At 54.6% G+C, this 21,574-nt stretch overlaps 2 protein-coding genes across 2 annotated transcripts; both read right to left on the minus strand.

Moving 5' to 3' along the window:
* Positions 1-140: 140 nt before the first annotated feature.
* Positions 141-13,542, minus strand: LOC123831647 (acrosin-like). The gene is given in 7 exon segments (XM_045858713.1): positions 141-210; positions 1,395-1,478; positions 6,082-6,332; positions 6,770-6,915; positions 8,878-8,967; positions 8,970-9,152; positions 10,777-13,542. Coding segments are annotated over 7 exon segments (1,350 nt in total). The 5' UTR covers positions 11,303-13,542.
* A 146-nt stretch (positions 13,543-13,688) lies between these two features.
* On the minus strand, positions 13,689-17,655 carry MRPS24 (mitochondrial ribosomal protein S24). The gene is made up of 4 exons (XM_045859215.1): positions 17,566-17,655; positions 17,418-17,486; positions 17,175-17,286; positions 13,689-15,523 (listed from the first exon to the last, which is right to left on the minus strand). Exons 1-4 carry the CDS (start codon positions 17,602-17,604, stop codon positions 15,240-15,242), a joined length of 504 nt encoding a protein of 167 aa, XP_045715171.1. The 5' UTR covers positions 17,605-17,655; the 3' UTR covers positions 13,689-15,239.
* Between the last annotated feature and the right edge of the window lie 3,919 nt (positions 17,656-21,574).

Here is a 21,574-nt window from a genome sequence, read left to right on the forward strand (position 1 = left end):
ATCAAAATATACTCAGCTGCCCCACAAGGTGTTCTGACCGCCGACCTGCAAATTTTGTTTTACTTTTGGTCAAAGAATGTCCCTAACCCTCAACCCCAGGGTGATGCCTGATGTGCTGCCATGTGCAGCGTCGTGCAGCGTCAAACACCCTCCTGTTCGCTGCTGGACGTTCCACCCTCCTGGCCCCACGTTGTGTCTGTGACCCCCCGGCTGGGCAGGGGCAGAGCACACAGTGAAGCCCAGGCTGCCAGTGAGGACCCAGCCTCCAGCAGGGGCGCTCACACTTGCACCCGAGCTCTGCAGCCCGCGCTCCCTCTGGCAGGCGCCCCGCTGTGGCCACCGCATCCACCCAGCGATGCGGAGCGTGTGGCTTGGGGCTGGGGTCCAGCTGCGGCTCCTCCGGGGTCTCCCCGGTCTTGTCTCCAGGGTTGGCTGCTCATTGGTTTGGGATCTGCTTTGCCGAGTTAGCAAAGGCGGGGGAAGGCACATGGCTTTGCCCACCGAGGGGCCTCTCCAGAGAGTTACCTGGAGACGAGGCTCTGACCGCAGCAGCCAGGGACCTCCTGTGCCCCACTGGTCCCTCAGACAGCATTTCCAGAGCTGACCACACGGCCTGGATGGGAGCACGGAAAGCCCAGAGGGATGAGTGGAGAGAGCGCCGCACGGGCCCCTACGACACAGCTCCTCCGTCACCACCCAGACTCTCGTCACTGTTCGTGACTCAGGAGATTCCGCTGACAAGCACCCTGGGGAACCTGGAGATTAATAGCCCCCAAAATAGCTTGAGAATAGGAGTCGCTCACTAATACTCGCAAAGCCCCAGGCTGCTGGAAGTCACTTTATCTGAGGATATACTTAGAACGCATTGCTGTCAGCACCAATAAATGGAGGCGTCAGACCAGCCCATCTTGGCTGGAAGGGCACATTCCTGCCTTTGGGAGTCGTGCAGAACCCCGGAGACTGCCACACCCTCCCGCCGTCTGTCACGATCCCAGTGACTCAAACACCCTCCACTGACGGCGGGAGCCAGCATCGCAGGAACACAGGTGTCCTCCAGCCTCATCCTCACTCTATGTCACTGACCCTGTCCTCCGGCAAAGCGGAGCCGGACTCGGAGGCTGGGAGGCACTCGGTGAGGAGGGGTGGAAAGACCAGGAGAGAACTTAAATAATGTGGCTGCATAGGCTGAACAGAGACATGGCCCAGAGAGCGATGGAGGTAGCAGCGTCCCCTGTCCACCCAGATAAAACGAGCAGGGCCGGAGCTGCTCATGCTGGACGTGCCAGCGGGCAGAGGGGCGGTGTGGACACCGAGACCGGCACCGAGGTGGCCGTGGTCCCGGGTCCCGAAGCCCCTCACCCTCTGGACTATGCTCTGTGCCCAGTGAGGCCCACCTGTCACACGGGAGCTGGCGGGGCCCGCAGTTCAGGTGCAGTGGGTCGGCGCGCTCCAGGAAGTCCACGAGCAGGGCATTGCCCCTGGGCACAGAGGGGAGGAGGGACCGAGTCGCCAAAGACCAGAAGCACTTGGAAGACACACAGCGCTATCAACCCGCCGGGCCAGTGACGCTCACAGAACAGTGCACCCAAACTGCAGAACACGCGTGCTTCGGAAGCACACGAGGAGCGCGTCCCAAGACTGAAAACGTTTCAGAGACAGTGGGGACTGACTGTGGGAGCAGGAGGGTGGGTCAGGGGAGAGCAGTCGGGGAAATTGGACACCTATAGTAGAACAACGATTGAAAAAAAAAGGGAAAGGCATTCAAATGGCCAATAAGCCCATGAAAGGACTTTGCCATCGGGAGTCACTAAGGAAATGCAGGTTACTAGGTCGCAGTGCAGTGACAAGGCCCAAGCAGCGCTGACGTGCAGGAAGGGGTCAGGGACAAGAGCCCACTGAGGTCAGAGGCAGTGGCCCCATGCAGTGTCTGACACAGTAACATCCGCGTGCTTCTTAAACAGTGGTTTCAAAGGCACCCAAGAAAGAGAAATGAGACAGCGTCCTTGCTCAGTCTACCGTGGTGTCGCGGCTGGAGCAGGCTCCTTTCAAAACTGGACAGCCGTTAGCAGAAGTACAGAGACTCGCACCGCCTGCATCCTGGGAAGTTCCCAGGGCCGAGGAGGGAGGGACAGGGAACAGGAGGGACCAGGGTGTGACGTGGGACCAGGGTCACTTGAAGGCTCGAGAGGCCCAGTCTCAGCCTCACTGGTGAGCAACGTTCCAGTGGGTTGAACCCCAGCAGTCTGAGCGGTCGATGGGGTTTCTGCTCCTTCAGTCCGATCCCCAGCTGCACCTCCGAAGACTGAGATGAACAAGTCACCCTGTTAACATAACACAACATCACATAACACATTACAACATAGCAACATAACATGATGTGCTGTAATATGATACAATACATGACATAATATAACATACTATAACATGACAACTACATGGCGTCGGTGTAAGAAGGTGCCTCAGGTCGAGTGTGCAGATCCCACTCTGAAGTGTGTGCGGCACCGACAGGTTTTTCGTGGTCATGCTCCGTCTTTCCTGAGCTGTGTTAATGAGACACTGCAGAACGTGAGGACAAGCACGCCCTGAGGGATGACACCACGTTAACCGTGACCATCGGCATTGTGAACAAGAGCTGTTGGGTAACAGCTCAGCTCCCAGTTTCACCCATTTTCATTCAACGATTGCCCAGAACAGCACAATGGAGATCTCCAGCCATCCATCTGCTGCAGAAAATAAGTTTTGTCTTGCTTCCTGCCTTGTTTCAGATCCTTCTGGCCTCCTGCCGTGTTACAGAAACACTCAGAAGAGCTCTGGAGTAGCTTTCACCTGTGGTCATCAGTCCCGGTGCGACCCTGGGCGAAGGCCACCGACGGTGTGGGGGTGCGGGGCCACTCCCGGTGACAGTGGCCGCAGGAAGGCAGGGTGCTCAGAGCCCTCGGAAGACAAACAAACTAAAGTTACACTCCCTGTCACACACACAAATCTCAACAGATGCGTGGAAATGACTTTTCTCATCTTTGACTCTTCATGTCGTCATATCTCTATTTCAGTTTAGTCACATCAGAAGAGATTCCACCAAAGAAGAAATCAAGGTCGCCAGAGCTCAGACTTCCCATCAGGATGGGGGCATAAGTGAACACACTTCGTCTCCTTGCACAACTACATAAAAAATTACAAACAAACCTCAAAATGAATAACACCCAGAACCGTCAGAAAATGGAGTTGTATGGAAGTCCAACAAACAAGAATTTAAAGAAGCCACATTCATGCAGATGGGCAGAGACGCAGAGATGGGTGGAGAGGCGCAGAGACCCGGTGTGGCGCAAGGAGGCGGTGGACCGGGCAGTCCCACATTCATGTACGTTGGATAAAAATCGGGAGGGACCTGGCTGGCGTAGCTCAGTGGATTGAGCGCAAGATGCGAACCAAAGTGTCGCAGGTTTGATTCCCAGTCAGGGCACATGCCTGGGTTGCAGGCCACAGCCCCCAGCAACCACACATTGATGCTTTCTCTCTCTCTCTCTCTTTCTCCCTCCCTTCCCTCTCTAAAAATAAATAAATAAAAATCTTAAAAAAAAATCAGGAGGGACACCTCAGAAGATAAGGACCCCAGCCCCAGGCCAGACACACAGCCCAGGGTTCCAGCACCAGGAAGATAAATCCCTGTGACTTCTGGCTGTAAACACCAGTGGGGATTGGACCAGCAAAAGAAACTGCCGGATTTTCGGAAGATTCTGCTTAAGGGCACACACAAACTTAGAAGTCATGCAGACCCACCCCCTCTGAGATTCAGCACCAGGACAACAGCTGGAAGGGCGCAGGTCTCATACCGGGAGAACATCACGTGACCGCAAACAGGGCCAGTGCCGAGCACACCTCCAGAAGCCAGGCAGCGGCACTGTCCCCGCTCTGAGCCCTCCCACCACACAGAGCCACAAAGTGGTGAAGCAGGTTGTCCCATCCTGGCAATTACCTAAGTCTCCACCCCACACAATTTACAGGTGCCTTTTCTATCATACTCCATGCTACTAAGACAGGGAGTCAAAGCAGCTGTACCTAATACACAGAAACAAAGTTGACAGGGAAGCTGCCGAATCGAGGAGACAAGGAAATGTGACCCAAATGAAAGAACAGAACCCCAGAAAAATAATTAAATGAAAGAGAGATAACCAACCTATCAGGTGCAGAGTTCAAAACACTGGTGATCAGCCCTGGCTGGTGTGGCTCAGTGTACTAAGTGCCAGCCTGCAAAGCGAGAGGTCACTGGTTTGATTCCCAGTCAGGGCACAAGCCTAGGTTATGGGCCAGGTCTCCGGTCGGTGGCATGCAAGAGGCAACATATCGATGTATCTCTTGCACATCGATTGTTTCTCTCTCTCTCTTTTTCTCCCTCCCTCTCCCTCTCTCTCTAAAAATAAATAAATAAAATCTTTTAAAAAAACACTGGCAATCCAGATGCTCAAAGAACTCACTAAGTACAGCAAAAACGTAGGGGAGAAAATGAAGGTTACACTACATAAAATAAATAAAAATCTACAGGAAACCAACAGTGAATGGGAAGGAGCCAAGAATGAAACCAACGCTTTGGGACTCGAGGAAGGAAAAGTCATTCAACCAGAAGACCAGGAAGAAAAATGAATTTAAAAAAAAAAAAGGATAGGCTTAAGAACCAATCGCTGGGACAGCTTTAAACATACCAACAGCTGAATCATTGGGGGGCCAGAAGGAGAAAAGGAAGAGCAAGAAGTCGAAAACTTACCTGAAAAATTAATGAAAGAAAACTCCCCTAATTTGGCGAAAAACATAGACATGCAAGTCCAGGAAGCAGAGTCCCAAACAAGATGGACCCAAAGAGGACCGCACCAAGACATCCTAATTACATTACCCAAGATTAAAGATAAGGAGAGAATTTTAAAAGCAGCATAAGAAAAGAAGAGAGTTACGTACAAAGGAGTGTCCATAATACTATCAGCTGATTTCTCAAAAGAAACCTTGCAGGCAAGAAGGGGCTGCAAAGAAGTTTTCCAAGTCATGAAAGATAAGGACGTACATCCAAGATTGCTCTGTCCAACAAAGCTATCATTTAGAATGGAAGGGCAGATAAAGTGCTTCCCAGACAAAGTAAAGCTAAAGGAGTTTATCACTACCAAGCCATTATTACATGAAATATTAAAGGGACTTATTTAAGAAAATCAAAACTATGTGCATTAAAAAGGCAACAAACTCACAACTATCAACAGCTGAATCTAAAAAAAAAAAAAAAAAAAAAGCAAACTAATCAAACAACCAGAACAGGAACAAAATCATAGGTATAGAGATTATTTGGAGGGTTATCAGCTGGGAGTGGTTGTGGGAGAATGGGTGAAGAGGTGAGGGAATTAAGAAATACAAATAAGTAGTTACAGAATAGCCACAGAGATGTAAAGTTCAGTGTAGGACGTGGAGAAGCCAAAGAACTTATAAACATGACTCATGAACACGAACTAAGGTGGGGATTGCTGGAAGGAAGAAGGGTACCATGCAGAGGGAGGCAAAGGGGAAAAAATTGGGACAACTGTAATAGCATAATCAATAAAATATATTTAAAAAATAAATAAAAATGTATTTTCAAGATTTGAAAAACACCACTGACATCGTGTATGCTATACACACTGTGCAACATCCCATCTGTTGGCAGGTGAAGGAGGGAGGTAGAGTCAATGTGGGTTTGGGTGGAGTTGCAGGGGCAGATAAGAAACCCAGAAAACATCTCTTATTACAGAAATACTTGTTTATTTATTTGTTTCATCTTTTTCTGTACATTTCAGGCGTGACAGGCTCCCTGTGTCTGTGGACAGCGAGGCCAGCTCTGGGAAGCCTGCGACCTCCGCGTCATCACTGCTTCTCCCGCTGGAAAGGGTCTTCCCCTTCAGGGTCTCTATGAGCTGCTGCAGTCGTTTGGCAAAAGAAGGGGCTTCAGGAGGTTTAATGGGAGATGAGGGTGGAGGAGGTGGGGGAGGTGGGGCTGGGGTGGAGGTTGGGGGCAGGGGTTGGGATGTAGGTGGTCAAAGGGGAGGTGGTTGAGGAGAGTATTGGAAGTACCAAGGAGGGCGGAGGGAGGAGACTGTAGCGGGGGCTGTGGCAGAGCTGGGAGGGGGAGGGGTGCTCGGCTGAAGCCTCTCCAAGGCCTTGAAACTGATCTTGGAAGCGATCCAGCTCAGGTAGGGCCAGGTGGCTGTGTAGATTCCAGGGTGCTTTGCTCAGGCACAGCCCACACCCCAGCTAGTGATTCCAACCATCACGTAGGGGTCCTCTGCCCTTCTTCTGCACATGAGAGGCCCGCCACTGTCCCCCTGCCAGGAGGACACAGGACGCACACTGTGCTGAGCCGCTGTCCCTGCTCCCAGGACCACAGGGGCTGTGGTGAAGGGCCAGCCGGGGTGGGGAGGGTGCGACGGTCCCGGGCTTCCTTGCGGAGAGGAGGGAAGAGGAGGAGCCCACGCATCCCCGAGTGTGGCTTCACAGGCCCACGCGAGCGTGTGTGTGTGCACGTGGAGTTGAACGCTCGGGGTGCTGCTTGGGTGGTGTGGTCTCTGTGTTAGGGTGAGAGAGAGGCTGCACGTGGTGACCGGTCCATTGCAGGGGCAGCTGGTGGGGGTCACCTCCATGTTCATGGTGACTGCAGACATGGGGCCAGGAAAAGGGTCACCAGAGTGGGGCCCTGGAGCGTGTGGAGCTGAGGGACCCAAGACAGTGGGGTCCGCGGGGCCCGGCACCCAGGGACCGTCACCTGGCAGGTGTCCACGTAGCCCTCGGGTTGCCCTGCACACACGTTGGTGGAGCGCATGCGGCCTCGGCGCCACAGGGTCGAGTTGCACAGGCCGAGGTCGAGGATACTCACCAGGGCCTCCTGCAGCACGGGCGACATCTTTTGGGCTGCAACAGGCAACTCGGTGGTCAGTGGTCTCAGGAGACACGCCCCTGTGTCTGGGAAAGCCCCGCCTCCTCCCTCCCCTGAACCCTGGTCGTCCGTGAGGCTCTGTTCAGACCTAACAGCCAGGAGAGCCCGAGGCCCTGGCCTGTGCTTGCGCACGCGGACGAGAGACAGGGCGGACGGACAGAGGAAGAGCCTGGACGAGGGGCCGCGGGGCCTCGGGGGAGGACGGGTGCGGCCGGAGGGAGCTGTGCGCGAGTGGTGGCCGGTGGCTCACGGAGGCTGCTGGTAAGATCAGCAGGCGTGAGCGGACGTGCACGATGAGCCACACAGACGTCATCTTAGTCCTCGCAGCCCCCGTGACCCCCGTGACCTCCCTGCCCCCCTGCCCGGGGGCTGGGGCTCCCCTCTCCAAGGTCACACAGGGCTGCGGTGTGGCTTGGGTTCAGGCCCGGGAGTCCCTCTCCAGGACCCAGCCCAGGGTCTGGCTGGAAGGCGCCCTCCCCACTCGCCCTGCCAGGACTCCTCCACCCCTGTGGACAGGCCCCCCGGTTGGGCAGGGGAGTCCTTCCCCAAGGGCCCCCTCTGTCCCGAGCAGGTCATGGGAAGGCAGAGCTGTGGCCGGGCCTCCCCACAGAGCCACAGCTCTCGGGACCAGGTCAGGGCTGCCTCACGCCCCCAGAAGCTCTCTTGGGGTCCAGGGGGTGAAGAGGGGGCCTGGCCAGGGCGACCCCGAACAGGGCGCACTGCGTCAGGCGGAGACAGCAGAGACGGCCCCACAGCCGACGCAGCTGTGTCCTCGGGGTCACGTGGCCCCACAGACGGCGGGGCCCTGACAGCAGCCGCTGCTCTGGCCCACCAGCCTAGGAAGTGGGTTTGGACACCCGCTGCCATGCAGGTGGGGAGCAGGCGGGTGGGGCCTGGTGCGGGCGGGGCTGGAAGGAGCTCCTGGGCTGATCGGGAGGCGGGAGCCCAGCGAGCCCCCGCGCAGGGCCAGGCCCACGGCAGGAGGCGTGGCTGGCTTCTGGTGCCTTCAGTCCCCTCCCGCCCTGCGTGGGGGCAGCAGGGACAGCATGCGTGAGCCCTGCCCTGGAGGAGGGGTGACAAGGAGGTGCCCACATCCAGCTGGGCCTGTGAGTCACCAAGGTGACCCAGCCCTGGGTCGGGAAAGCCTGGGCCTTGTGTTAGGAGCCAGGTGTCCTCAAACAGGGACGTTCTCAACCCCAGCGCCTGTTTTACAAGACCAGCTCAGGAGCTGAGCCTCGTAGGGAACGGGGAGGGAGCCAGGCAGCAGGAGGAAGGGAAGGCCAGGACGGCCCCAGGGCTCGGAGCCCGAGATCCCTTCAAGACTTGTCCTTGGAGGTGCGGGTGTGGGAGAGGGAAATGTGGGTGTCAAAAATGACAGAAGTCCCTTTAAGTTAGCTGAGAGGGATTCTGGAACAAAAGAGGTCTCGAGGGAGGCCCAGGGTGTTGTAGCTGGGAGCCTGCGTGCCTTGCAAGCCCACAGTGGCAACAGGTGAGGCGGGGTGGGGGTCGAGGGAGGGGCAGAGCAGGGAGGGCCCGGTGGGGGACAGGTGTCGGGGGGGAGTCCCAGAACACAGGCACGCCCATGGCAGAGCCTCGGACAACAGCAGCATGGCCAGAGACGGTCGCCCGGCCAGGAGGCAGGTCGTGGGTCACCCAAAGCCAGAGAAAGCAAGGCCCTGAGGACAGACAGCCTTGACCCCGCTCTCAGAATGCTGGGTCACCCCTGTGTGTGCTCCGCTGCCCTCACCGGGCGTGGCTGTGGCCCGGCCCTCAGCTCCCGCCCACAGCTGCTCCAGCTGGAAAGGGGTCGGGGTGGGAGCTGCCCAGGCACCGTGCGAGGACAGCTGCTCTGCCGGGCCTTGACCACTCGTGTTCCCCCTCAACGTCCACCTCGGGCAGGACCCGCAGTGGTCCCCAGGAGCCCCTCCCGTGCTCACCGTCCTCCCTCAGGAACCCCCAGCCGGTCACCCAGCAGGAATGGGACACGTGGGGCGGGCTTGCTGAGAAGTGGGGCAGGCAGCCGGGCGATGAGGGAGCCTCGACAACGGGAGGGTGATCTTCACGAGCGCGATGTCGTCGGCCTCCAAGACGGGCGAGTAGCTCTCGTGGAGGACAATTTTCTCAACAAACCTCTCCTGGAGAGGCGGCTTCACCGGCTGGCTGCTGCCGTACTCGATTTCCCTCGCCCCGAAAACCAGCCTCCAGTCCTGGGCTTCCCTGTGGGCACAGGGGGAGCCGGGCCGTCCTCCCTGTGCTGCAGCCACGACCCTCAGAGCCTCCCCCCTGGCAGGGGTCACGGTCTGCACGCTGACGGTCTTATCGCCGCCAGGTGTCAGGAGCTGACCAACAGCTGACCTTTGACACAGTAGGGTCGGGTGAGACGCATGTGCATAGCAGAGGCCACTGTGGCCAGATCTCCTGTCTCCTCCTGCGTGCCTGTCCCTGCTAGCGATAGGTGGTGGGGTTTTAGATACCTATGCGTTATCACAAAAAATCTGCACGATGCCTGATTCTGTGCGAAATGACTTGCTGACCACAGAATAGAGACCCCTAGCAACCCTAATGTTGCTTGCTTCCCCCACCTGGAAAGTTAAGGATAAAATTAAACTATGGGCAGACCAACTGCCAGAACGCTGGAAGAAGCTGTTGCTAGGAATGCTTAAGGAGTCACCATTCAAAAGCTCAAGATTTATCAGAACCACTGCCTTTCCCATGCCCTGGGCAGGAGCGGTTATTAATGGGACCAGGCAGATAGAGAAGGAAGTTTGTTTTTGTTTTTGTTTTTTTTTAATTTTATTTATTTATTTTTAGAGAGGGAAGGGAGGGAGATAGAGAGAGAGAGAGAGAAACATCAATGTGCGGTTGCTGGGGGCTGTGGCCTGCAACCCAGGCATGTACCCTGGCTGGGAATCGAACCTGGGACACTTTGGTTCCCAGCCCGCGCTCAATCCACTGAGCTACGCCAGCCAGGGCTGAGAAGGAAGTTTTAATTAAAATACAATAATCTCAGTACATGGAAACATAACATAACCCCCCTAGATATGTAGTTAATAGACCTAGGCAAAAAATCATTTATCTAATTTAGACAATCTAATTTCTATAAATAACTAATTTTTAAATCACTCCTTGTACCCCTTTGGTTTAGACCAATCTATAGAAATTTAGTAGATATTTAATTATAATCAGCATTTGAAAGTTTGTGCCCATATAGCTTTGTTGGCTATCTGATTAATGACCCTCTTGGTCAAAATAACCTTTGTTTAATATGGTTGATCTGTGGGACTTCCTGTACTTTTCGGTTATTTCTTTAACATGATTGATTTGTAAAACCTGTGTTTTTAGAAATTATTTCTGTGGTAATCGTTTTTGTTTTAATAATCATATTATGTATTGAATATTGTATAACCTCCCTATAAAAATAAAGATGGATTTTTCTCGGTGAGTCAGTCAGGTCTAGAGAGCCTGGCTGTCCTCCGGCATCACATCTGGTGTCTGTCTCGTTTCACCTGAGCTGTTCCTCCTTTGGGGACCCTGAGACCCGCCGAGGCTGGACCCCAGCTGCCAGGCCCAGAGCCCCATCGACACTTGGCAGAGACCCCAGGAGAATGCCCCTGAAGGCCCCGAGGCCTTCAGAAGAGCCCCGCTCATGTTCCCACATGTACTTTTTTTAAAGATTTTATTTATTTATTTTTAGAGAGGGAAGGGAGGGAGAGAGAGAGAGAGAAACATCAATGTGCGGTTGCTGGGGGCCATGGCCTGCAACCCAGGCATGTGCCCTGGCTGGGAATCGAACCTGCGATGCTTTGGTTCGCAGCCCGAGCTCAATCCACTGCCACATGTACTTTTTAGGCTGAAGCAGTGAGCAGTGCTGAGCACCCACTGGGCGTTCAGCAAGGAGCCCCCGCAGGCGTGGTACCACCGGCTGTCGTGGTTGGCGAGGACCTGCAGGTTGACCATCCAGGGCCAGGTCCCATGCACAGCATCCTGGCCTCTGATGACACGCGGGCCCCCCGCAGGGTCTCCCCAAACAGCAGCCTCCAGGGGCCACTGAGGAGAGACTGAGGGCACGGACCAGGCCGAGACCTCGAGCCTCTGCAGACGGCAGGGGTGTGGGGTTGGTGACGTGGGGGAGATCTGGGAATGAGCATGAGCTGTGCTGTGGAGCTGTGACAGAGCCACAGCCTCCAGGACATGGAGGGGTGTGACGTCCACGGTCCTGTGGGTGTCATCACAGGTGGGGAAAGAGGGGCCACGGGCAGCTGGGGCGATGGTGCGGGCCTGAGAAGTGTGGGGACCCCCGGGCTGGGCGAGGCTAACGTGGGATGCAGGGTGTCCCGGCCTGAGGTCTTCAGAACCAGTCATGGGGTGCAGGGTTGGCCTGCACGGTGACGGGGAGAGAAGGACCACAGGCAGGTACAGGGGCCCCAGGTACAGGAGGCAGTAGGAGCGCAAAGGTGGAAGTTCCGGAAAGAGGGGGTGCAGGTCCCCCCAAAGTCTGGCCCTGGGAAGTCTCAAAGGACCACAGCCCCATAACTTTCAGATGCTCACCAGACCGGAGTAGAGCTGGTTGCTTTTTCCTGGTGGCACATGTGCCAGCAGCTGAGAAACTTTGTTGTGAGCTACACTCACGTTATTTCAAAGGTGAGCACTAGATGGCGGCAGCGAGTGACTTTCTCGGATGACGTCCTGGAACCTCGCGCAAACCTGGTATGCGCTGGCTGCACACCACGCGGCATCGGAGAAGAGCTTCTGTCAGTGGTGCAGCTTAGGCGGCTGCGGAGGAGTGTACTTCCTGATGAACTCCACTGTGGCGTTACTTACAATATGCACACCAGATGGGAACGAAAAAGGGCTTTTCTCCATGACCCGCACTTGAGTGTTATTCCCAAGGTGAACACGAGATGGCAGCAGAGAAGCACTTTTTTGGTGAGAACCAGGCAGGTGTTCCGCGTGCACACTAGGTAACAGCAGAGAAGCACTTTTCACGACGGGCGCTCAAGCACTTTCCACAGGCTGCACACTAGGTGGCAGCAGGCAGGGCTGACCCCTGGCTCCACCACCCACCAGCGGTGCGGTTTCAGGCAAATCCATGGAAACTCAGTCTCCTCCTCCGGGGGAGTAACTGCCTCTCTCAGGGCAGCCGGGAGGACTCAGCGGGGTGGGGCGTTCAGCTCGCTCTCCCTCCCTCTTCCCTTCTGTGTCCTTTCTTACCTCCTATGGGCTGAATAAATCAGGAGTCTAGCAAATAGTGTTGTTTCAGCAGAATGCACTCTCCTACTGTTGTCCACACAGCCGAGCTCCCCGTGGGCACTCACTCCCGCACGGGTCTGGCTTCCTCCTCAGGGCAGCGCTGACCACAGCCTCTCTCTGGTCCTCACACCCCTGCTCCTCCGCAAACTCGGGGTCCCGCCTCAGCGCAGGCCAGCACCACCCCACACCAGTCCTCTCTGCTCCCTCTGCTGCTTCCTGTCCCCGCCTCATCCAATCCAGTCTCCACACCCGGACCCGCTGATCTTTCAAAGTTAGGGATCTGACCCCTTCCCTTCCCACCCACGAGAACTGCCCACAGCTCCCCCATCCCAGCCTGGAGAACAGTCTCCCGCATCGGCACAGTGTTGAGACCCTTTCTCGGCCCCACTCCTCCTCCTGGTTTCACTTCAGACCGCCCCACCCCACTCCGCCGCCAGGAACCCGAGAGGCCAGCATCGGCCTCTCTGGCTGGGAGACCAGTCGGACTCGCGCACGGTGTCGAGGCGCCGGCTCGGGGACTGAGTCTCCGGTGTGGGGAACTGATAAAATACAGACTCTAGTTAATAACGATGCATCAACATTTGTCTGTTAATTACAACAATTCTGTTCCAGAAAGAGAGGAATTAATGGTCAAATAAGAAGAACCAGAGGTGCGTGGTGTCCCGGTAAATGCGCACTAACATGGCACCCGTCCTCCCGGCTGCCCGTGCAGCCTCCATTCTGTGCGCAGACGCTGTGTGCTGTGCCCCCCCCCGCCCCGCCGTCTGCTCGCTCCTCCCTTCTCCCCGTGCTCTCCACACACGTACTGGATATGCTGGGGCCGTGCCACACCACTGACTGGGGTGGAACCGTGCCTTCGCAACGGTCCATGCCGAAATAAGGACGCAAAAATTGTAGAACAGATATGACTCGGTGTGACTTCAATGTGCAACACAAGTGACCTGATGGTTGTGGGTCAAGGCGGGGCTGGGGCTGGCCCAGAGTCCTATGACACCAGTCAGGGGCCAGGTCTCCGTGACAACTGCCACCTCCCCCAACCCTAGGTGGGCTTCAAGAGAGCAGGTGAGCACAGGTGACACAGGGGACAAGAGAGCTCACCTGTGGGTGTACAGTCCCACATCAAGAGACATGAGCATCTCTTTAAATGCAGCGACTCAGCGCCAGGGCTGCACACGGAACTGACACGCGCAGGGAAGCCTCGAAGACCCTCGGGGCGAGTGCAGCTGCTCCTCCGTGGGGGCTGCTCGGGGCCCTGCGTGTCTCACCGCCCTCCACAAGGCCGTCACTGAACATGCCAGCCTACCATAAAGGCGCAAGAGGGTTATAAAATTTAACAAACTTATTTTTAAATTCAGTGCAAAAGAACGTCTTTGTAGAGAACTTACGAAACCCATCACGTTCTCCATCGTACAGACTGACTTCTGTGCAATGCAGCCATTTACTAAAAAGCTAGTTAGTACTGACCATGTCTCAACTGTCAGCAGGTGACAACTGGAAATACCATTCTAGACGTACACATTTATTTACATGCTTAATTGTGGATTTAACCATCTCCCTAGCTGCAGCAAAAGGTACAAATGAGTTTCCAATTCATTTCTAGGTCACAATCAGGTGGAAGGGCAGGAAGGGCAGAGAGAAAAGCTCAAACCACTGGGCTTCATCCTGAGAGAGCTCGGTCCTCCATACACAAGGGACGCCAGGCTGAAATGATGACCAGGTGGGTGAACATGGAAGAGTAACTTAAACTGATTTAACCGGGGGCACCCAGTTCAGGGGTTTCCCACTTGGACAGCACATGAGGCAGGTGTCTTCAGGGTGGCTGTGCATCTGCAGCAGAGCGGGTATCCGCCAGCACCAAGGAACCAGTTGCAGAGCGGGAAGGACACAGGCTGGCCGCTCAGAAAACTGCAGGGAGGCCCCTGACACACCAGACACTGAAACCGCCGGCCTGGAACACAGCCCTCAAGCCAGACTCCTCCTGCCCAGAGCCAGGCTGCCCACACCTCCGGGCCGTGAGGAGCTGCAGCGGATGTGCCTCCCTGCCCCTCCCTCGGGCCGCGTCTGACCCCACAGCCTCAGCTTCCACTGCAGAGTGCGGCTCCCTCCCGCCCACAGGCCCCTCTCACCCAGCGACACTGGGAGGTCCAGTGCTCACATCCAGGAGGAACCTACAGGGAGGTTCCTGGAGGCATCACTGATCTCCCCACATTGGAAACAAAATGCGCACTGCAGGGAAAAGGGAGCCTCTCACACGCTGTTGGGAGGGACGTGACTCAGAGCGGCCTGCGGCAGACAGGCTGGAGTTTCCTCAGAAACCAAAACCAGGTCCACCGCGTGACCCAGCACGTCCTCCACTGGGGGTTTCCCCGGAAGAAGTGGAACCGGCACTGCAGACACACGTGCACACCCGCAAGTTCATGTCAGCGTCATTCACGGTGGCCAGGACGTGGGAGCAGCCCACCTGCCCATCCGTGGGTGGCACACGCACACAACAGAATGTCACTCAGCCCCGACAAAGGACGTCCTTCCACTGGGGCGTGGATAAACCGGAGCACAGCATGGTAAATGGAATGAGCCCAACCCAGAACGACAGACAGGGCGCAACCCCACTGTCACGTGGCGCCAGCAGCAGCTGACCAAGAAGCAGAGCAGGTGCTGGTCGCCAGGCGCAGGGGGAGGGGACAGGAGATGAGGGTCCAGGGTTCAAGTCTCAGCTGTGTGAGATGAAGTAGCACCTGAGACCCGGGCGACAGCTGTGGGGCTGCAGCGACCCGCACTCTCCACATGCCTGAGAGATGCCACGACAGCACGTCGTCAGTGGCCCTTCCTGGGCCCCCGAGCGGCCTCAGCGAAACCCTGTCTGAGTCTGCTCCCAGGAGGGCGGAGGCGGACCGAGGGGCCGGACGACAGGGGCGGTCCGTCACTCAGCAGCGGCTGTGAGGGTGACGTCTGTGGGCTCTGAGGGCTGTGCCTCCCCATGTCCACCTCACCCTTCCCGCACGCGTCTGTGCTTTGCGGGCTGGGGCCTGATGCCGAGAAGACGCGCGTCCTAGATGTACTTGTACACGACCTTCGAGGGCACCGTCTGGAGGTGCACACGCACGGGGCACTTGTAGAAGTGGGACAGCAGGGCCTCGCTGTAGCCCACGAGGAAGTAGAACTTGTGCGCAGGCAGCTGCCTCAGGACCAGCGCGCAGATCTCCACCTGGTTGGCCCGGCGCTTCAGGACGAGCTGGTCGGCCAGGCAGCCGGGGAAGGTGCCCAGCATGAACTTGCGAAGAAAAACATCCTCCACCGTGCGCTCTGCGGCGTGGTCCTGCCCATCCAGGTTCCCTGAACACAGAAGGGCACCACAGGGTCGGCCAAAGCTGCAGAGGTGACACCCGACAACAGCCCAGGGCACCCAATCCCTCCCCGACCTTACCTCTTCTCTCCTGTGAGTGGAATGAGGACAACGCTGTACAGTTCAACGCACATCATTTCATCAAACTCCCAAACTAGGCACTGTTGCTTTCCCCTTGTTTCACAAACGGGGAAGCATGGGACCTTGGCCAGGACACAGAACTCAGACGACCCCTCCTTCACTCCCTTTCCCACTGGTCACCCCACAGGCCAGAGACAAGGCCGCCTTGTCTCCTCTGAGACGAGGCTCCTCTGAGGTTTGGGGCAGGAGCTCTCTCACCAGCCAGGGCCGGGGCCTCACCCAGTGATTTCCCAGCGGGGACCCTGCACCACCTGCATCTCTCAGAGTTTCTGCTTGGCCTCCACACCCACCTCCAACCCCAGAACCAGACCCCGGGACGGGTGAAGGGGCAAGAGCCTCTAAGTTAATTTCTCTACATAGGGGCACAGCAAACATCCAAGCTGAAACTCTCACACTGAACCGAACACAGTGGACGGTCGTTAATCCACAGCAGCTCTGTTCCGTACAGTCACTGTGGGCAGAGAGCGAGCTCGCACTCAGCCACAGCGCCTGGGCAGACTCAGGGTTACGAGCCTTCGGTGGAGTTACTTTGGTCCACAGATCAGTACGTAGCCTCGTCATATGTGTTTCCACTTAAAGACACCTCGTTCACTGCATGGGCGGGTGACCAGTGCCGTCTCCCAGCCGCACTAGGACTCGTGCCTGGGGGCAGCCAACCCAACACTCGCGTTTTCTCTGCAAAGCACGTCACAGCCTCCTCGAGCTCAGGACCCTAGGCGAGCAGGGCAGCATCCCCGGCCATTTCAAGGCGGCGGAGTCACCGACCAAACTGCAAAAACACGGCACTAAGAAACCCCGAGAAGGACACACATTTACCGCAGCGGAGCGGAAACCAGAGGGCAGAGCCCAGAAAGAGACCTGACTTGGGGTGGTGAACAGACAGCACAAGACACGAATGATGTTTTACAGAACTGTGCACCGAGACCTGTGCAATTTCACTAACCAATATCACCCCAACAAACTCAATTTAAAATTTAAAGAACAAATAACTTAAAAAAAAAAAAAAGGAGCAGAGCCCTGTTCAACCTCAGCTGGGAAAGCGGCCATGTCTGAGAACGCCGGAGAAAGTGTCAAGAGCAGGCACTTTCACAAACACAAAATACAGAAAAATCCCTGCTTCCACTGGAATCGCAGTGTGCACAGCGCACTGTCTGTCGCGCGTGTCCACGCCGTTTCTGCGGCCTCTGAACCACTCGGCGTCTCTATCAATCACAGATGACAGACAGCAAAACAAAAACAACTCCCGCCTCAAGTCACGCATGTCATTTCCGAGGAGGTGGAACGGGATCCTCGATCCCCGCGGAAAGAGCCAGTTCTGGATCCCCAGACCCTGCTCAACACCCTGGCCTGCCTCTGCCTGGTCACTTCTCTGCACGTAGGGAACTGACTTCGGATTTGGTCACCGACTACCGATGGGAATGAACATCGGACGTCTGCTCTTGTCGCGTCTAGCTTAGAGTCACAGCCCAAAACCTCTGGTGCGGCCTGGAGTCCCCTCACCTGTGTGCAGCGACAGCCAGCCTTTGCGGTGGGCGATGTGATGAGGCGCGTGCGCTTCCTCGTAGGTCACCGGTTTGTCCCCTTTGCCCACTCGGACCCGGGCCGCCCGATTCTACGAGCAAAGAGCGGCCGTAAGTCCGCGCTCCCCACTCAGGATGCGACCTGGGTCCTCCTCCCCTCCGCCCCTAGTCCCCACCCCCTGCCGGGTGTCCCTTGCCCTTCGGCCCCGGACAGACCGCTCACCTTGGCGCACGCGGCGGAGACGTGCAGGGCGCGCCAGGCACACGGCAGCGCGCGGCTCCGGGAAAGCACCTGCGTGTGGACGGGAGAGCGTGACACAGAGACCGGGGCACCCCCCGACCCGCCTGGCCCGCCCGCACCGCCCACTCACCCACGGCCCGAGCCCTCGGCTGCACAGGGAGGCCGCCATCTTCGACTGAGCGCAGCCCGTGACGTACCAGCGCGCCGCCGGGCAAAGGTCAGCGCCGGGGGGCGGAGCGGGGGAGCCCGCGGACGGGCCCAAATCGAAGTCGGCGCGGGGGTGCGAGTCGCCCGTGCGGAGCGGAGTCTTGGCGCGGGGCCTCGCGGCTGTGTCCGGCCCGCACCCCGGACGCTTGTTTCTGCTCCCCTCCCCCTGGCCCCGCTGTTGTTTGTGGGCTTCCCGGCGCAGACCCGGAGGTTGGAGGGTGCAGAGCGCGAGGGTTCACCCTGAGTCTCACGCCGGTGTCCCGAGGACGACGACGGGGCCCCAAGCCGCCCCTTGCAGCGTTTTCTTAGGTTCTACCACTTGGGCTGCTGGAGTTGTCTCCAAATGTATTCTAATTAGTATTACAATGTGGATTATATATTAAAATCCTCTGAATACACAGAAACCAGGTCACAATAACTGTCAACCAGATGTCATTTTTGTACAAAAAAAATCATATACTTGTGTACACACAATAAAAAATGTAAAAGGCAGTATTTCAAAATTAGTCGTTTATCTTTGGACAGTACGATTATGTGTCATTTCTTTCCTTTTTGTTTATCTGTATTTTCTGTAATGAACATAAATTTCTGAAAACTTGTTTGGCTTTTTTAACCATTTTTAATTAACTTTTAAAAAATTTCCATCACAGTTTACTTTCCGTAGTATTTTCAAATAATAGTACTAAAAAAAAAAGGAAGGATGGAAGGAAGGAAGGAAGGAAGGAAGGAAGGAAGGAAGGAACTCCTGGATCTAGCCACAAGGGAAGAAAACGTCCATTTCGATGAAAACTCGACCCAGTTTGCCCTGGCTGGTGTGGCTCAGGGGTTCAGCACTGGCCTGCAGACTTTGCTTCCCTGTCATAGCAACACCAGATGTCTTATTTCAGGACTCAGCACAGTAATGAGAGAAAACCTAGACTCTAGGCTCTGGAGTTGGGCCGTGGTGTAACAAGCCTCAGTTCCATTATCAATAAAATGGGTTTGTTGATAGCACTGACCCTCACAGAGCTGTCAGGTAAATAGCTGTCACTGTTTCTGTTTGGCTGGATATAGGAAATTGCCAACACTTGGCTGGGTTGTGTTTTGATGTTGCTTTCATCATCCCCCCGATGTAGCTGCGGTTCCCATGGAAGGGAGGACAAGACTTCCCTCTGTGTGGAGGGAAACAGAAGCACAGGTGGAGGGTGAGCTGCCTTCATTCACACTGGGGAGAGGAAAGGGGCCAAGACACCAGTCTCTGGGTCTCATTCTGCATGTGCATTCCCCACTGTCAAGGTTCCTTTGACCATTTGAAACTGGGGCCTCAAAAAGTAACGGTTGACAGAACAGTGTCTTTCACACCCATGTCACTAGGAATCTTTTATTTCTAACTTTTAAAACTGTGGCCTCCAACTGTCATGTGTGTTGGATAAGGGGGCAGAACAGGAATGAAATGTTCTCCAGTCGCAACAATTTCCAAATGAAAAAACTGTCAACTCTTCCAGCTGTACCTGTGATGGCCACAGCTGCTCCTCTCTCAGAGGCTTTTATTTCTGGGGCCACTTCTCCCCAATCCGACTGTCTGAAACAATTGCAGAAGAACATTATAATTAAAATAATGAAACACCACTTTCTCCTTTCAAATTGACTATATATCAAAATCTCATGAGGAGCCTTTCAAAACTACAAATCTTGGTTGCAACCAAGAGCCTCAAAACCAGAACCTCAGGGGTTCTGAGTCCAGGCCTGGATGTCACTGCTCCTGAAGGTGTCCTCGGTGGTTCTGGTGCACAGCCATGTGGAGAAAACGTCAGCATTCTCAGCAACTACCAGCCAGAGTATAGACACAGCCGTTCAGAAAAACATAAAAATATACATTCCCCCATGACCAGTAATTCTACTTCTGCCCTGTGGAAATGATTAAGATTTAGTTACAAAGATGTTGATGCCAGCTTTATAAATCACAGCAAAAAAATGGACATATTTTAAAATCAAAGTCCAATAACAGGGAATTCTGATACAGTCTTATTCTGCAACCATTATAAAATATTCTATGGGTCTCATTTTGTAGGCAAAAATACGTTGGGTAAGAGAGTGTGGAATGGTGTTAGTGGGGAAGTCAGGCTAAAGTGTGCAGTATGATGTGGATCTGATAAAACTGAATGTGTGTATCTGTAGGTAGACACAGGGGAGCCAGAGGGTACTCACCAAAAGTGGACAGTGTGAGCAGGAATACAGGGAACTGATTGGCATGGCGATGGGGAATGTAGCCCAGCATCAAACCTGAAAACCAATTGAATGGGAGGCCGCACACAGGACCCAGGCATGCAGATCGGCTTTCCCATGGGAAACCAGGCTGCCATTGTGCCTAGGCTACTTTAAGGTTTGCTTTTGCTAAAACTCCCTCACCCCTGGGTTAAGACTGCAGATGTTTAATGTATATCTCTGAAGCAACTCCCTAAAGTCTGAGGTATGCCTCCCAAGGACCTAATGTAACCAAATCGTCATTTTTATCTTTCCCTTGCATTTGCAACATTTTTATCTTTTTTTTTCTTTTTGTTATCTGTAAGAAGTAATCACTTAAAGTAAACCTAAGGATAATGAATGCAACCTTCTTTGATGTAATGCAACTGGAAAGCAATAAAAGCTTGTCCAGGCAAGGGTCGAGGTTCTTTCCCCTAGAGAGAGTGGCCAAGGTGCTTTCTCTCTCAGAGAGTGGCCGTGCCATCCCTTTTTCTCCACAGGACTTCTGCAGTCTGTGTGAATTTGTTTACCACATCCACAACACAGACTCTGCAGGCCGGAGTCTGCATCACAGAGAGGAATGGCCCTGAATTCTTCTATGTAGGTTCAATAAGCACCTGTAGTCCACTTCAGAATCCACTATTTTCTCCCTGGTGCAGTCTCCCCAGGGTTGCCCATCCCTGCCCCCCCCCCCCGGGGCAAAGCTTCCAGGGAAACCCCTCTGTAGATCAATGAACTTCCCTAAGGTTGTTATTTCAAAGATGTACATTAGATGGCAGCAGAGAAGTGTGTTTGCTGACAAACTTCACTGTGGTGTTTCTAATACGCACACTAGATAGCAACAAAAAGGGGCTTTTCTTCATGACCTAAACTTGGGTATTATTCCCAAATTGAACAATAGATGGCAGCAGAGAGGCACATTTTCAGGTGAAAACCAATCAGGTGTTATTCACTAGATGCACGCTAAATAACAGCAGAAAATAAATTTTCGTCGACATAACCCATTGTTATTCACTAGTTGCACACTAGATGGCAGTAGAGTAGTGCATGTCCTGGTGACCACCTCTCAGATTTTTTTCCTAATCTGCATTTTAGATTATAGCAGAGCTGTTTCTCTTGAACTGAACACAGTTGTTAGTTTTGATATGCACACTAGGTGGCAGCAGATAATAACTTTTTATGATAGCATACACTCAGTTGTTACAGGTTATACACATAAGATGGAAGCAGAGAATAGTTTTTCTTAGTGTCCTCCACTCAGGTGTTGCTTTTTAAACTTTCTTTCATTGGTTGATTTTTAGAGAGAAAGAGAGATAAAAATCAATTTGCTTTTCCCACTTATTGACACATTAATTGGTTGATACTTGTGTGGGCCTGACGGGGGACTGAGCCTGCAACCTTGGCATATCCAGATGACACTCTAACCAACTGAGCTACTTGCCCAGGGCCTCGGGTGTTAGTTTTTTAAAAATTAAGATTTTATTTATTCTTAGAGAGATAGGAAGGGAAGGAGAAAGTGAGAGAAACATTGATCAATTGCCTGGCCCACAACCCAGGCATGTGCCCAGAGCAGGGATTGAACCATCAGCCTTTTGGTTTGCGGGGCGACGCCTAAACCACTAAGCCACTCTAGTCAGGGTAGGGCCTCAGTGTTATTTCTAAGTAGCAAGTAACATTGCAGTAGAGAAAAACTTTTCCTACTGACCCGC

This window comes from Phyllostomus hastatus, unplaced genomic scaffold, assembly GCF_019186645.2.
Source record: "Phyllostomus hastatus isolate PE091 unplaced genomic scaffold, TTU_PhHast_1.1 phas_scaffold_182, whole genome shotgun sequence".
Taxonomy (NCBI): domain Eukaryota; kingdom Metazoa; phylum Chordata; class Mammalia; order Chiroptera; family Phyllostomidae; genus Phyllostomus; species Phyllostomus hastatus.

Excerpts from the sequence above, each read along its gene's own strand:
- MRPS24 (XM_045859215.1), bottom strand. The coding sequence starts at position 17,604 with ATGGCGGCCTCCCTGTGCAGCCGAGGGCTCGGGCCGTGG. Across the intron at positions 17,487-17,565 it reads GCCGAGGGCTCGGGCCGTGG|GTGCTTTCCCGGAGCCGCGC; the intron begins GTGAGTGGGCGG and ends GTCCACACGCAG. Across the intron at positions 17,287-17,417 it reads TCTCCGCCGCGTGCGCCAAG|AATCGGGCGGCCCGGGTCCG; the intron begins GTGAGCGGTCTG and ends CTTTGCTCGTAG.